Source organism: Pipistrellus kuhlii, unplaced genomic scaffold (assembly GCF_014108245.1).
Source record: "Pipistrellus kuhlii isolate mPipKuh1 unplaced genomic scaffold, mPipKuh1.p scaffold_m20_p_6, whole genome shotgun sequence".
Classification (NCBI taxonomy): domain Eukaryota; kingdom Metazoa; phylum Chordata; class Mammalia; order Chiroptera; family Vespertilionidae; genus Pipistrellus; species Pipistrellus kuhlii.
In genome coordinates this window covers 52,573,365-52,588,818 of record NW_023425562.1, presented here as the reverse complement: position 1 = coordinate 52,588,818, position 15,454 = coordinate 52,573,365, and the positions used below count along the sequence as shown (strand labels likewise).

At 52.5% G+C, this 15,454-nt stretch overlaps 2 protein-coding genes across 14 annotated transcripts in view; one reads left to right on the top strand and one right to left on the bottom strand.

Annotated features, from left to right (window-relative positions):
• Positions 1-13,712, top strand: part of TP53INP2 (tumor protein p53 inducible nuclear protein 2) — a 29,503-nt gene extending 15,791 nt beyond the window's left edge. Inside the window, exons 1-4 of one of the 3 annotated variants that reach the window (XM_036419795.2) lie at positions 5,091-5,290; positions 8,994-9,168; positions 9,661-9,829; positions 10,335-13,712. In XM_036419795.2, coding sequence (XP_036275688.1) covers positions 9,045-9,168; positions 9,661-9,829; positions 10,335-10,587 — 546 coding nt within the window. In that variant the 5' untranslated portion in view covers positions 5,091-5,290; positions 8,994-9,044 and the 3' untranslated portion in view covers positions 10,588-13,712. Of the gene's footprint in view, positions 1-5,090; positions 5,291-8,993; positions 9,169-9,540; positions 9,830-10,334 lie in introns of those variants that run through there. The other 2 variants (XM_036419794.2, XM_045574583.1) reach the window with 2 other exon arrangements.
• Positions 13,713-14,843: 1,131 nt separating this feature from the next.
• The window catches only part of NCOA6 (nuclear receptor coactivator 6), a 101,328-nt gene continuing 100,717 nt past the window's right edge, over positions 14,844-15,454 (bottom strand). For 9 of the 11 annotated variants that reach the window (XM_036419760.2, XM_036419762.2, XM_036419755.2 and 6 more), the window contains one exon: positions 14,844-15,427. In XM_036419760.2, the coding sequence (XP_036275653.1) occupies positions 15,294-15,427 (134 nt within the window). In that variant the 3' untranslated portion in view covers positions 14,844-15,293. The remainder of the gene's footprint in view (positions 15,428-15,454) is intronic. The other 2 variants (XM_036419765.2, XM_036419763.2) reach the window with 1 other exon arrangement.

The window sequence follows — 15,454 nt, the reverse complement described above, 5'->3', positions numbered from 1 at the left end:
TGTGCCCGCAACCAAGGTACATGCCTTTGACCGGAATCGAACCCAGGACCCTTCAGTCTGCAAGCCAACGCTCTATCCACTGAGCCAAACTGGTTTTGGCTAGCCATGATTATTAATACCTGTGCAAATACTTTTTTATTTAAAAAACACACATATTTTATTGATTTTTTACAGAGAGGAAGAGAGAAGGCACTTTTTTTTTTTTTTTAGGTTCACAGGTAAGGTCCTGCCCCCAGGTGCAGTGTAGACCCAGTGAATTCCTCTGGCAGAAAAGGGAGGGCAGGATCCACAGAAAACCAGACAAGCAATGGAGAATAAGCAGGGAGTCTCCAGGCAACTCCAGGAATTGATAGATATTTACACTCTATTCAGAACCTCTATCCCTGGTTTTTCTGCCAAAAACTCGTGGCGGTAAACTCTTGGCTGGAATCAAGGGAGTTGGACCAATAGAATTTCATAGAATAGGAGGGCTTCTGAGGTCAGAGAGCAGGCCATGGTGAAGACGCAGGCTGCCGTTCTGGGCCCAGAGGGTAGGTAGGTAAAACCAAGGGAAAGGATGAGGGGAACAGCTTGATCAAGAGAATGGATCCAAATCTCTGAAAGATACCATTGGGCCCAGATACCGCCATTTCCCAGATAAATCCCAGGGTCCCACATGGCTCAGGATTACCACCTTCAATGTCATGGATTCTTAGAGAGAGAGGAAGGGAGAGGGGGAAGAGGGAGCCCCCCCACAGGGGACAAAACTGCAACTGAGCATGTACCCTTGACCAGAATTGAACAGGCAACCTCCTGGTGCACAGGCGACATCGAGATGAGCCACACCAGCCAGGGCAAATCGCCCCACCCCCACTTGTTTTAGATTCCCCTAGCACCTGGGCTTACTTACTATTCTAAACTTAATCTCCCCGTATTATAATGTCTCTATGTTTCTGTCCACACTGAATGAGATTCTCAAGTACAAGAAAGGTTTGTCTCCCAGAAGGTTAGGCATTCCTGAGTGTGTGGTGAACTGAGAGCATGTAGTGCTCGAAGAGACAGGAAAATAATGTGTTTGGGGACCTCTGAAGAGAGAGGTTACTTTCTCCCAGAGAGATCTTCCTGGAGGAAGTGCCATTTGGCTAGTAGATATTCTGGAGTCCTGGAGTTATGTCCCACATATTCAAATTATCCAATTTCAACTACATGACTTCGGCAAAAGAAACTAGGAAAAAAATAATTGTTCCACCCAGCCAGAGTGGCTCAGTGGTTGAACATTAACCTATGAATCAGGAGGTCACTATTTGAATCCCTGTAAATGCTCTATCCTCAGAGAGGGTATGCAGGAGGCAGCCAATCAATGATTCTCTCTCATCATTGATGTTTCTCTCTCCTGCTCCCTCTCACTTCCTCTCTGAAATCAATAAAAAAAATATATATTTTAAAATCAATGTTCCAAGTTATAAAACTTTTAATGAGCTTCACAAAAATATTTGCACTAAGACAAAATATACCAGAGTAAAATTAGTAACTCAAGCTGCCTCTTAATTTTTATGCAAAAAAACTTTTTCAACATGTGTTGCAGTTTTCTATTGTTGTATATCCAACCTCTACAAACTTAGGGGCCTAAGACAACACCCACTTAATTGGGGTGATCACTTCATAAGATATATAAATGTCTAACCACCATGTTGCACACCTGAAATCAATATAAATATTGTATATTAACTGTAACTGAAAAATTAAAAAAAAATTAAAGATGTGCCACATTAAATATTAAAAAAAGAAAAGAGACAACACGCATTTATTAGTTCACAGTTCTATAAGTCAGAAGTCCAGGCACAGCTTATCTGAATTCTCTGCTCTAGGTCCCACAAGGCTGAAATCAATTTGTTGGCCAGCTGTGTCTTCATCTGGAGACTCAACTGGGGAAAGTTTGGTTTCCAGCTCCCTCGGATTGTTGGCAGAATTCATTTTCTTGTGGCCATGTTACTGAGATCCCCATTTTCTTGCTCTCTTCTGGAGACCACTCTCGGCTTCTAGAGACCCCTCCTGAATCCTTGCCATGTGGCCACCTCAACGACATGGCAGTTTGTTCCTTCAAGGCTAACATGGGCAAAAAAACCTGTATATTTTTCACATGTAGGCTTTATAACTTTTATGCTATTTATTATTGCACACACGTGTATGTACTATGTTTCTAAGCACAGTTAAAGGTACAGACATATGGACTGGCTCTTATTAGCTTTTGGGCCTCAGCAGTTTGAGCCCCAATTTCCTCATCTGTAAAATGGGGATAACAACAGATTCCATCTTGGAGAGTTATAGGCAGAAAGTAAATACCAGATAAATATAAGCTGCTGATTAGTCCTGAATAGAGAGGGTATAGACATAGGAGATGAGGGAAGTGGACAGGGTTCTGAAGGAGGAGGATTTTGCATCAGCAGGAAGGCTGGTGGTGGTTTAGTGTGACCCCATTTGCACAGGGTGTGTGTGTGTGTGTGTGTGTGTGTGTGTGTGTGTATTGTCAGGATAAACAGAGTGGGTGAGGGCAGCTCCAATTATGCCTTCTGTTGTCACTTACTGAATGCTTACTGTGTCCCAGGTACCATGAGAGGAGGCCTGGCCAGCAGTGTGGATTGCATCTGGGAGTGGCAGGGAGGCAAGGAAAGGCTGTGAGCAGAAAAGGACAGGGCTCTGAGCTTTAGGGGGATCCATTTGCTCCCAGAAGAGTGGCTGGGAACCCTCCTGTCCACTCTTTCCTCCCCAGCCTCAAAGCTGGAAAGAATGTAACCATGTGCCTTCAAAGGTTCCAAATGTGTGACTTCACGCAGGGCACTCACACCAGAGCAGCTCCCATGGGCACTTGTCCACACTCACAGCACAGCCCACGGCACAGCAGAGTCACCACCCACCCTCATACCACCAACAGATGGACTGAAACTAAGACAGGCACTTGGCTTCCTGCCACCTGCCTCCTCTTCCCGAGATGAATCCTGCCCTGACCCCATCACTTCATCATCAGGGGCAGTAAGCTCATTTCACACAAACACACGCAGATGCTTGGAGGTTGGGAATGCAGTACAGTTTAGAAAGCTTGGGGCCAGCCATTTTGCAGATGGGAAACTGAGTCTCAGACAGAAAGTGACTTGCACAGGGCCAGGCAGTGAGCCCGGGATTTACAGAACCGTGATTGAAATCTGGATTTACATACAGTCAGACCACGGTTTTTCATGGTGAGCGCGCGCACACGCGCCTGTGCGAGCGCACACACACACACACACACACACACACACAGAGTTGCCCTCAATTCAGACATCTCTGGGTTGAATAACAAAGCTTTTTGAGTAGGATACGGCCCATTGTTAAAATATAGGCTTATCTGTTGGGGGGGAATTTGTGAGAATGTCTACTTTAGATGGCTTTACCAATTAAATTTCTTCCCATCTCCTTCATCAGTAGAATGGGGGAAATATTATCTATGTTAGGGGATTCTTATGAAGATTAAATGAGTTAGCAACACAGGTAAGGGATTAGAATAGTATCTAGCACATAGAAATCCCAGTGGTATCATCATTATGCTGTGTTAAGGAGTGTGGTATTTGAGAGCCACAGGAGGTTTTAGAAGAGGCAAATAGTGTGACAGGAAAGGCATGTTAGGGATTATTTAGTTTAAGTCAACAAGGAGGTCAAGAGAGGGTATGAAGTTAACAGGAAGTAGATGTGATGGGCAGAGACTCAGGGTTGCACTGAATGAGGATACTTTGATAATACCACCCCAGGGGCCAAAACTCCTCCCTCTGGAAACCTCTGGGTATTATTTCCTGGCTCCTTCTAGTTGCTAGGGCTGCGGAGTCCCTCTGGGGTTTCAGACTAGGCAGGGACAGGATTTTCTCACCAGAGCATGCAGCTCTGGCCTAGCTCCTCCCCTCCCATGTCCCTCCCCTCTGTTGGGCCAGACGGGCAGCTCTCAGACCCAGCCCACCAGCCTTGCTTTACTGAGAGAGGGCCCAGAATCTCTGAGGGTGGGTATTTGTGGTCTCTCTCCAGCCATTGTGAGACCTGGGAGCCTAAGCATGGGATTGGCAGAATCCTGAGGGAGGAAAGTTTGGCTCTTTGGACATGTTGAGCTTACAGACAAGAAAATTGAGACCCAGAGGGGTAACACAGCAAGTTTAGGGTAGTCAGGACAGGGCCCTGTCTCCTGGCAGAGGCTGAAGCGCTCTGGGGGTTGTTATGAAGATCAAAACACATACACGTCTGGTGCTATAGCACATAAGTGTCCATGCAATGCCAGCTAATGGTCTGGCAGTGGCAACAGTAGGTACTCAACAAATGTTGAATGCACCCTTGAATATGCATCCACACACTAACAGTAAGATTTTTGAGCCTCATTTTCTCTGGGTGTAAATCTGGACGAATAATCCTTGTCCTCTCACTTTGCTGTCCAGCCCCCTGTAGCAACGGACTAAATAAGGTGTGTAAACTTCCAGTACAGAGCTGTCTCTAGGTCAATGTTTACTCAGCCCAGAGCAATTTCTCTCCGAGTCCTACTCCGTCCCATTTCTCCTCAGCAAACCAACCCCTCTGCCTCCCAGGTGCTGTCCCAGAACTAGAAAAGGAGCAAGTTCTCTCCCCCCAAACCTGCCCAGCCGAGGCAAAGTGGGTGAGAAACCACAGAGTGTGCAGGGGCGAGGAGGGGAGACTGACAGAAGGGAGGAGGGCCAGCAAGAAGACCAGTGGCGGGGAGGAGGGCGGTGCACAGCGGGGTGTGGACTGGGGGAGCCCAGGCCGGTGGGTTTGGACACGGTAAGCGGGTGAGAGGATCTGGGGGGCAGCGGGAGGGGCGAGGGCGCTGGGACAGGAGGAGGGAGTGAGGAAGACGGGGTTCCATAGGAGGGAGCTGGGATCTCCTCCTGGAGAGAGGTCTGTGGGTCACCCCGGGGCAGCGGTCGCACCGGCCGGCGGCGCCCCGGGGCTCGGCGCTGGGCTCCGGGCCCGAAGCACCGTCCGCGGAGGCGGAGGCGGCGGGAGGGGGATCCGCGGCCCCGGATTGGCCGGCGCTGCGGCCGCCGGTGACGCGACGGGCGGGCCCCTTTGTGACGTCACGATCAGCTGTTGGAACGCCCGGGCTTGTGCTGCGGACCCGCCGCGGCGGGCACTCACTCCCGGCCCCGCGGGAAGCGCAGCAGCCGCGGGAGCCCCGCCGCCCCGCCGCCCCCGCCCGGCCCCGCGATGCCGTCCGGCCTGTGACCGCCGCCGCCGCCCGCTACCTCAGCGCCGCGCCCGCCGCCCGCCCCGCCCCGCCCCGGTGAGTCCCCGCCGGCGCCCCGGAGCGCCCCGCGCCCGGGCTCCGGGGTCTTTGTTTGTCTCCGGCCGCGGCCGCCGGGACCGCATTCCCGCCTCCCGATTGGCTGCCGCGCGCCTGGCAGACCATGACGTCTCTCTATTTGCATTTGACATTGAAACGTCACTAAGGCCAGCCCCGCCCCCCCCGCTCCCCCTCCTGCCCCCCTCCGCGCACCACCCCCCACACCCCCGCTTCGGGTCGTCTGTCCTCCTCTGACCCGGGGGTCGCTGGGTCGGGACTGGGCCCATGGGTGAGACACGCTGAGAAGCAGTGGGGACCGGAGGGGCCGTGGCCTTTCCTGGGTGAATCCAAGGGTTGGGGTTCATGCCTCTGAACCCCTGCTTTCTTTCCCCTTGTGACTTGGGAGGGGCTCAGAGAATGCTGCCGGGTCTAGGTGGGTGTTGGCGGTGGGGTCGATGGAGCTGAAGGGAGCCCTGGAGTTCCAGCTCCAGGTCTTGGGGCAGCGCCAGATGGTGGCGGGATCCCCTCCCTGCTCCTCCGGGACAAACATAACATCCTCCTAAGCTCTGACGTGCGTGCGTGTGGGCTTTATCTGACTTCACTCCCAGCCCCGAAACTGGGGCTCTTGGGTCCCATTTCACGGGAGGGGAAACTGAGGCCCTTATTCCCCGTCTTGCAGCCAATTAGAGTCATGCCTGACTGCGTGAGAGACAGATGCATTAGCCATGGGCACATGCCTAGTAGGAACTCAAGTAACAAGTTACACATCCTCCTATCACTGAGAACACTACTTTGGACCCAGTACCATCCAAATTTGATAGGGCTGCTAGGTCTCCTCACTCCTGGGTCTTTTTCCAGGGGTTCTTTGGAGATTGGGTCCCCCATTTTGTGGCTCTGACCCTCACTTTGTACCTTGGAGCCCCACAGCCCAATGAAAATTGCTGTCTCCCAGCTGTTTTGACCACCGGTCATTAGCTGTATCAGGGTGTCTCCAGAGCTGATGTTGGAGTCGGGGCGGGAGGTGAGAGCGTGGTCCTTCATCACCTCCCCAACACCCAGAGTTATCCGGGAGAAGGACGTGGCCTGGCCCAGTGCTGGTGGATGGAAGACCTGTGCTGCCCCTCTCTGCTCTTGGAGGGAGGCAGGAGAAAGGGCAGGAGAGAGCTTCTGACTTTCTAAGCGGATGGGCCCATAGCTGGATGGGCTTTGCTCAAGGATGGGCTGGGGTAGAGGTTGCTCAAGTGCTATTCTGGGCACAGCTGCTGCAGTTATTAAAGGGAATGGTTCTCCCTGGAGCAGGGCTGGGAATGTGAGAACCAGGAAGCTGGCAGGGCCGGGAAAGAAAACTCAGGAGACTCCCCAGTGGTCATGAGAGGGGCGGGCACTGGCTGGCTGGCTGCTGCTGCTCTTGGCTCTGCCACTGACTTGCTGTGTGACCTCGGGCAGGCAGCTCTCGCCCCGCCCCAGCCTTCTTACCTCAATCTGTCTGTAATTTGAGGAGGCTCAGAGCAGGCTCTGGTACATAGTGGGTGCTCTGGAAAATGCATGATAAACCTTGGTGTCAGGAACCCCACACCCTTCTACAGCTGGGCAGGGAGGTCAGAGGGGAGCATTGACTTGATCAAGGTTTTGACTCATGTCTGATCTCTCTCTCTCTTCTGCATAATGAATATTTTGGGGCACCATTTGCACTGAGGTTTTTCTCTGTACACTCTGGACCGGACGGACGCTCAGTGAGTGACCTGGGGCTAGGCCTGTCCTGAGAAACTTATGTCCTCTAATCCTCGGGTTGTGAAATGGACTAGATGAATATGATAGTCCCTGAAAAGGTTCTTAACATCTTCACCTCCTCAATGGAAAGGGGGGCGGGCGGCTTCTTCAGGAAGGGTCAAACTTTCTGGATTTTTGGTAACTGAGTCACTATGCCTTCCTGTGGCTACGAGTGGTTTGGGGAATGTGGCTTGTGCTGGGCAGGTCCTAGTTGGGATGGCTCAACCTTCATAATCCCCATAGGTCTCCCACCAGGGAAGCCAGCAGCCAGGGAGCACTTCCTTCTGGAGCCGACTGTGGGCCTGCCTATGTGGGAATACTCTCAGGATATGGAGTTTAGGGGATTCTGTGGCAAGTGTGGAGACATACCCAGGGAACAGGAGAGGTAGTCACAAGCACATAAATATCCCAGGTGGGTTAACAGTAAGAGTAGAATGCCTCCAGGGAATGGAAGTGTGGACATGGCCCAGAAAGTTCTATAGGAAGTGTGGAAATATCCTTCAAGGAAGGTGACAAGTGGCCCAGTAGCGAAATTACTGGTCATCTTCAGGGGACAGATGTGGAGGGTCAAGCTTTAGGGACATCCAGAGACTACCCCAAGCCCAGGTGTAGTCCTGAGATAGGCTGAGGTGGGAAGAGGAGCAGACCAGTAGCCACCTCCTTGGCATCTGCATTCCTGAAGTAAGAGGTCTCCTTCCTCATCTTCACCCAGAGGAGGGCTGACTGAGGCCTTGGATCCTGGTCTAACCCTCAGTGCTAATCCTTAAGGGCTCTTGGGGTGTGATATCTCCCTCCCTCCACTCTCACCTCCCTCTGACCTGTTGTCTCCCCGGGCCAGGCAATATGATCTGCTTCCTAGCCAGGGATACTGCTGCCCTTGAGCAGAGGCTTGGGAATGAGGGGTAAGAAGGGGGAGGGCCTGTGGGAATAGGATCTTCAAGCTCATTTTCACAGACAGAACTGAGGCCCATGCAATGACACGGTAGCGGTTCAGTGAGATTTTTGCGAGCCAGCACTTTTCAAGCCACACCAGTAGTCCTGCTTGGGAAATCATGATGGAAACCAAGGTCCTTCTCCCAGAAAAATACACATGAACCATGGCCTCTGGCCACCAACTTAAAAACGCCTCATTCAGACAGACACCCAGCAAAGGCAATGGAAGGTCGTGATTATGGTGCTGCCTCTGGCATCTGACTACATGGGTACAAATCCTACCTCTTTGTCTTATGACCTGTGAAACTTTGGGCAAGTTACTTTACTTCTCTGAGCCAGTTTCTTTACCTGTAAAAGAGGGACACTAATTATACTCATTTCCTTGAGGATTACATCAGGTAATAGAAGCAAAGTGCTTAGTAGAGTACCTGGCACATGAATGTTAGCAATATTATGATGATGATAAATAATCACAACATTGGGCAATGTCTTCCTTGCTTGGAGAACTCCTATTTACCCTTCAAGATCCAGCTTGGATGTCCAGTCCTCTGGAAACCTTCCTTGAGAGAGCCTGGTCACATATACCACTCTTTGTCCCTAAAGCATACAATAACATTAATAATAACTAGGTGATTCATGTATTGAATGCTTACCCTGGCCAGGTACTGTCCTAAGCTCTTTGTGTTTGGCTCCTTTAATTCTTGTTAGACCCGAGAGGAGAATACTATTATTAGCTCATTTAATTCTTATAAGGGCCAAGAGGAGGGTACTGCTTTCATTGTCATTTGATAGATGAGAAAACTAAAGCACAGGTAAGTTAACTTAACTTCCTAAGGTCACACAGAAAATAGAAAAACCTGAAAGCAGGCTGACCTACCAGAAAGCCCATGCACTGCAAACCTCCCCGCTGTGCTCTGATCTGGTCCGGGACTGGGGGTGGGATCCCGGAGCAGAGGTAGACTTCCGTCAGCGGTGACTCTGACTCCTCTCTACCTCCCAGGTGTTTGCACTGCTCTAGAGCGCCCCCCCGAGGCCGCTCCGCGCTCCCACCATGTTCCAGCGCCTCACCAGCCTGTTCTTCAGCGACCCCCCGCCCCCCGAGGACCTCGACTGCCCCCGAGCCTTCGTCTCGGAGGAGGATGAAGTGGACGGCTGGCTCATCATTGACTTGCCCGGTGAGTGAGGCCTGGGTCCGGGGCCAGGACTCCCAACTCCTGGCGGCCCCGTGAAGGCCAGATGGCCCAGCAGCGGCGGGAAGGGAGCTGCTAAGGCGATTGGGGGCGTTCCCTCAGGTCCACTGGGCAAACTGGGGCTGAGACGGTGGCATTGGAGGTGGGGTGCAGGGTGCCATCCATGGCAAGCCGGGCCGTCTTCTGGCGGCGCAGTGCTGGGGCCCTAGCGGGACGCTTGGCCCGTGGGTGCCCCGTGGGCGCGACGGGCAGGGCTGCGGGTCTGACTAACGATGCCCTTTCTCTCTCTCCCCGCTCTGTGTCCGGGGTGTGTGTGTGCGTGTGTGTGTGTGTGTTCCTCCCCTCCCGCGCCCGCAGACAGCTACGCCGCTCCGCCCAGCCCCGGGGCCGCTGCCGCCCCGGCCGGCCGCCCCCCGCCCGCCCCCTCCTTGATGGACGAGAGCTGGTTCGTCACCCCTCCCGCCTGTTTCACCGCAGAAGGGCCCGGCCTCGGGCCCGCGCTGCTCCAGAGCAGCCCCCTGGAGGACCTGCTCATCGAGCACCCCAGCATGTCCGTCTACGTCACCGGCAGCACCATCGTGCTGGAGCCCGCGCCCCCGTCCCCGCTCCCCGACGCCGACCCGCCCGACGGCGACCTCAGCGAGGGGTGAGCGGGCGGGGCCTGGGGCGGAGGCCGGGGCGGGCCGCGGGGCTTGGGGAGCCGCCCGGGCGCGCGGACGGGCGCCTGGAGGAGAGTCTCAGAGGCTAAGGGTCAGGCCTGCGGCCGGGGGCGGGGCGGGGCGGGGCTGAGGGCGCGGGGGCGGGGCATCGGTGGGAGGCGGGGCTCCAGGTCCTGGGCGGGTTGTGGGGTTGGAGGATGCAAGGCCAGGGCGTCCTCTAGAGGCTTTTACAAAAGGCACGGGCCGCCTGGGGGTCTGGAGTCGAGTCCTCCCTGGGGCCCGGTTTTTACCTGCCGCGGGGCTTAGAACCACGGAGGCTTCCCCAGGCTAGCTGGGAGGAAGGGCTGGTTCCCTCCGGAGGGCGTTGGGCGCCCCCTGCTGAGCGGAGACAGCGCGGGTGCGGGGACCCGGTGGGCAGAGGCTGGGTTCGCCTTCGCTCCGCTCGGCCGCTGGGCCGCTCGGTCCCTGACCTGCCCCGCTCTGTCCCCGCAGGGAGCCGGCGCCCGTCCGCCGCGAGCCCCGCGCGCCGCCGCACGCAGCCGCCCCCCCGCCGGCGCGGGCCGCGCTGCAGGAGCGGGCGGGCCCGGCGCGGCGGCTGCAGCGGGCCCGGCAGCGGGCGGAGCGCCACGCGCTGAGCGCCAAGGTGATGCAGCGGCAGAACCGCGCCCGGGAGAGCCACCCGCGGCGGCCCAAGCACCAGGGCAGCTTCATCTACCAGCCGTGCCAGCGCCAGTTCAACTACTGAGCGTCCGCCGGCCCAGCCACAAGCCCTTTGCCGACCCGCCACCACCGTCGGGCCCCCCTGCGGCAGCCGGTGTGCTGCTCCAGGGGCGCCCGCAGCCCACCTCGGGCCGATTACACAACCTCCCTCAAGTGTGCGAGGTGGGGGGATAGCCCCCTTTTCAGTCCCCTTTGATTTTCCCATCTCTGATTCTCTAATCCACCTCCGGACCTCCTCCTGCCCTTTACTCTCTTCCGGCCCCCACCCTCACCATCTGTCTAATCTTTCATCTCCCATACTGACACTCCATCCTTCCTTTTCTGGCCTCCATCCTCGCCTCTGCCCTGACCGTCCCCTGTATCTTTACCCTCCATTCCTCTACCTCTGGCCCACCCCTATTTCCCAAGAGTCTCCTTTTCCAGTCCCAGATCTAGCTGTTTCCTTACCTTCAATTCCCACTTTACAAGCCTCACCCTATCTGTGTTTGGCTCTACACTCGCTCCTGCTTCCTTGTTATTCATTTCCCATAATTCCCTCCCAACGGGTGGGGTGGGGGAGGGAGGTTGAGACTAAAGGTTTCTGTGTTTAGCCTCGCCCTTCCCTCTCACCCGGGGGGCTGGGCTCCTTGTAGTGGCTTAGGCCTGGGAAGGTAAAGTATGTAGAGGAGGACTGCGGGATGTGAATTAAAGGGAGAAGGTGGAGGGAATTGAGGGAAAGAGCAGCCTACCGGAAGTGTAGACAGGACAGGTTGAGAAGCTGTAGGAAGCAGGGCACCATGGGAGCGGGTACTGTGTGCTTGCTCAGAGATTGGCCTAACCCTGCTCTCAGGCTGCCTGGAATCTGCCCCCCACTTCCCTTTCCTATAATCTCACCTCCCAAATCTCTTCCTGAAATCTATCCCTCTGCAGGCCCGAGTCTGAAAGGCTTAGTCACACCTACCCCCAACATGTCACCCCAGGAGCAGAGGCTGGCAAGGCCCTGCCATCCTGGCCATCTGTTCACATGTCCAAGGTGCTAGCACTAGCTTAGGGGAGATGCAGGCCAGAGGGCTTCTCGGCGGGGAAACTGCACACCCCAGTGTGAGAGTGCAGAAGGAGGATGCTGAGGAGGACACGCTGTGGGGGAAGCCATCCCAAGACTGACAGCTCAGTGCTCGTCTTGTCTCTGGCTTTGTATTTCCCACCCGGCCCAGGATGGCACACAGACACGCCAGGGCAGGAGGCCAGGAGCCTCACTGTCCTGATCCCCAAAGTCCCTCTCCAGGGTCTGGGCCACAAGGGCCACGCTCCATTTTCTTCCCGAGTGCTCTCTTCCTTTCTAGGTTGCTGGGGAGAAATGGGTGCCCCGTGGTTCCCCTCCCCTCTCTTCCAGTAACTGCCTGGACGAGGGAACCTGAATCCCTGGGTGAAACAGAGGGAACAGGGGTGGCCAACTTTCCCCTTCTCATGGTGGGACTGAATTTTGGGCTCAGACACCAGCAATAGCCTCTTGGGATGCCCCAAGTTGCTTCCCTTTTTTTCCTTCTGTCCTTTACTAGTGTGTGCTCTTTCTTCCTTGAAACTTAAGATTTCCTGTTAGAAACTAACACAGGTCTTCCCCCTCACCCTAATTCCAGGTTTCTAGGTCTCACAGTCAAGTGGAGGCGTGGGGATAACTGCATTCCCATGAGAGCAAAGGCAGCTGCCCTTCCTGACCCTGTGGCCCCAAGCCTCATGTGGGATGTATGGGTAAGGGAGAGGGTACAGGCCCATGGATGCTGGGATGGGGACAGAGGAAGCCTTATTGGGGCTTCCTATCCAAGGGAAGTAAGCCACACCTACACTAAGAACAGATCAAAGTCCCCACGCCAGTCCATTAGGGCCCCAGTAGTTGGCAACCTTGTTCCTGGCCCCAAGCTCCTCCTCCAGTTATGACCTAGTCACATTTTTCTTCCAGCTCCCCCTTGGTCACTTCACAGCCAGCGTAGGGTCTTCAGTACTTCTAAGAGCTGAAATTACCCGCAGCCCCTCTGGTCCACATCTTTGCTGCCAGCTGGGGCCTAGGCTCAGTCCCGGGCAGTTCCTTCTTGTGGTGGAAGAGTAATAGGGCATTAGGTTCAAATTTCAAACGGCTCCTCCCTCACCCATATTCTGGAGTTCCTGTAGTTCTAGAACCTTCCAATCTCATCACCTGGCTGATTGCATTGCTCATAGGTTTTTGTACTTTCCTATAGATTCCGTAGTATTTGAGTGTGGCAATATTTTAATTGTGTATAAATTTCTAAGAACCAACATTACTCAGTCTCCTGCTAGTCTAACTCCTGAAGCATCATACTGTATTGACTGTGTATGTGCCTTTCACCTTGAGCATGCTTCAGGACTTTTTTTAAACCACAGAACTTGAATATATGAGGGAACCAGAATTCACAAAGTCCTATGCAACCTTAAGACAGGTGGGGGGCTAGAGAGTCTGTCTTGACTGATATTTTCAGAGAACCCTGGAGAAGTTTGTTCCAGTTTGTATTAATTCATGTCAATACTACCAGCACTTTGCCAAAACTGAGTTTGTCAGAGGGACCTGTTTTTCTAGAGTGAGTCCCAATTACATCCAAGGGTGACTTACAGTGACTCCCCAATATGTCTGAGTGCTCTCTTCAAGCTGGGTGTCACTTTCCAGCCTTTGCCAGTCTGGCCCCAGCAGGGTGTCACGTGTGTATGAATGCAGTTTGCTGCTGTTTGGAAGTATGCCTGCTCCCAACTCCTGCCGGTACCCTGATCAATTTGCTCTAACCCCTAATATCTTAGGTGCAATAAGGACCCCACCAGAGCTCTTGGAGGCCTCCTCAGATCCATGTGGCTTTATGTGGGGACCGAATGCAGACACACTATACCCCCTATATCTTCCCACTTGTCCTGCCACCTAGTTCCAAATGGAACCAAGTAGAGTGCATCCCTCTTGGGTGTTTTGTGTTGAGACTGGCTGAAACGAGGAGACTCTGTTTGACCATGTTGTGACATTTCAACAGACTCAAGGACATAACCACCTCAACACGGTCATGTGGCATGCCTGTGTATGTGTGTAACAGAATTCTGATTGTTAGATTGTAATGTTATTCCTCTATGGGAGAGAAAAATATAAAGAAAAACAAATAAAAATCTATTTAAAGCACATTATACTTTCTGTCTGAATAGAAGTAAAGTCTGAGAAGCACTTCGTAATCTCAAGCACAGTACTGACAGGGTATTATTAGGCTGGCTTTGGTTCTCATGAATGTCATAAGAGAAGGAAGAGGGTAGATAAGCTTGCTGGGAACCGAGTCAGACAGCATGGGGTCTGACTCATAAATAACTACTTTTAGAGGATCCTTATAATGTAAGACATATATAATAAGACAGTTGAAATAGAGATGAGACTAAGAGCACGACAGAGAATCACCAACTCATCCTTTTTATCTCAGGCACTGAGTTATGGCAATGGCAAGGAGCTACTGCAGGGGAAAGGATGGAGTATATGTTTAGCTTTTAGGAGACACAGCAGAAGGCTGAGACCCAGACCAAGACAAGGACAGGGCCCCAAGCATTGAGTCTCCTGAAGGTGGGTAGGGAGTAGGGTGGGAGCAGAAGCAGCTGGTTTGTAAATACAAGTGTTTAGGTAAGAATTAAGCCAGGGAAGGGAAAAACCTGGGGATGTTGATAAATCACCACTAAGCCTGGTGCAGATGAGTTCAAGGGCAGCCAAAGAGTGGAATGTAATGGGCATCTCTGAAGAACAGAACACAAAATGACTGTTTTTATCTGGGGACTGCCCATCTAATCACAGAACTGGAATGAAGGTGGAAAGCTGACCTAAACTGGGCTAGATTCTTGATGCTGTTAAAAAGATTCTTGCTGGTCAGGCTGGGTTTATCTTGAATGGAGGAGGTATAAACATAGTTGTTTGGGAGCAATCCATCATGTGCCCAGAGAAGCAGTTGTATGAGGTGGAGAAAACAAGTGCTATCTGGGTTGCTGATGACTTCCTGTCTCTAGAAAATCCTGGGTGGCCTTTGATCATCTCTAAATTGATCGTTATTTGCAATAAAAAGAGATTTGACCAACATATAAAGTGTGCGGTACAGTGTTGTAAAGGGCTAGTTTCTTTAAAGCCAAGAATGAGTTGAGTGAGCAAGACTGCATTTTCCTCAGGTGCAATCAGGACAAGATGGGATTCTAATTCACAAAGAAGGCTGTTCCTACTCATTTATGATTCAAAAAAAAGCACTTGCTCACCAAGTAACCCCCTATCAATAACATACATTTATGTTCTAAGACAATTACATTTATTTAACACATTCAATATTTCACATTGTACAAATCCTTAGATTCTCTTTATTCACTGGTCCATTTCTACAACAAATACATCCAAAACACTATTTAATAAAATTATTTACAACGTTTCCAAATGAGAAGATTCCTTCTGTCCCCACTACGGCTACTCACACAGGACTTCCACAGCACAATACATCATCAGACCAAAAATGCTCACCCTGTACGCTAGGCTGCTTAGGAAATGCGAAAACTAATAACATAATCACATTAGCTCCTCTCAATACATGGCAACATTTTAGAAACCTTGAACTTCATCAACACCAAAAAGGTTCAACAAATCTGCTTTTCTCGTTGCACTTTATGAAACAGGTTGCAGGGACTAGGAAAAGGGCCACATTATTAAAATGACTAGCTGTACAGAAAGTGATTTTAAAAAGTCACAGCTCAAAACTGCTTTTTGTAAAATTCATACACATTTACAAGTATCAAGTCGCTGTCCAGCTTGTTTACTTGGATTTTCTTCGCTTGGATTGCACCGCACTGGTTATGTCTGTGGGGGAAAGGAAGGACATGTTCAGCTAGGCAACTTATTATAGCAGTGCCTC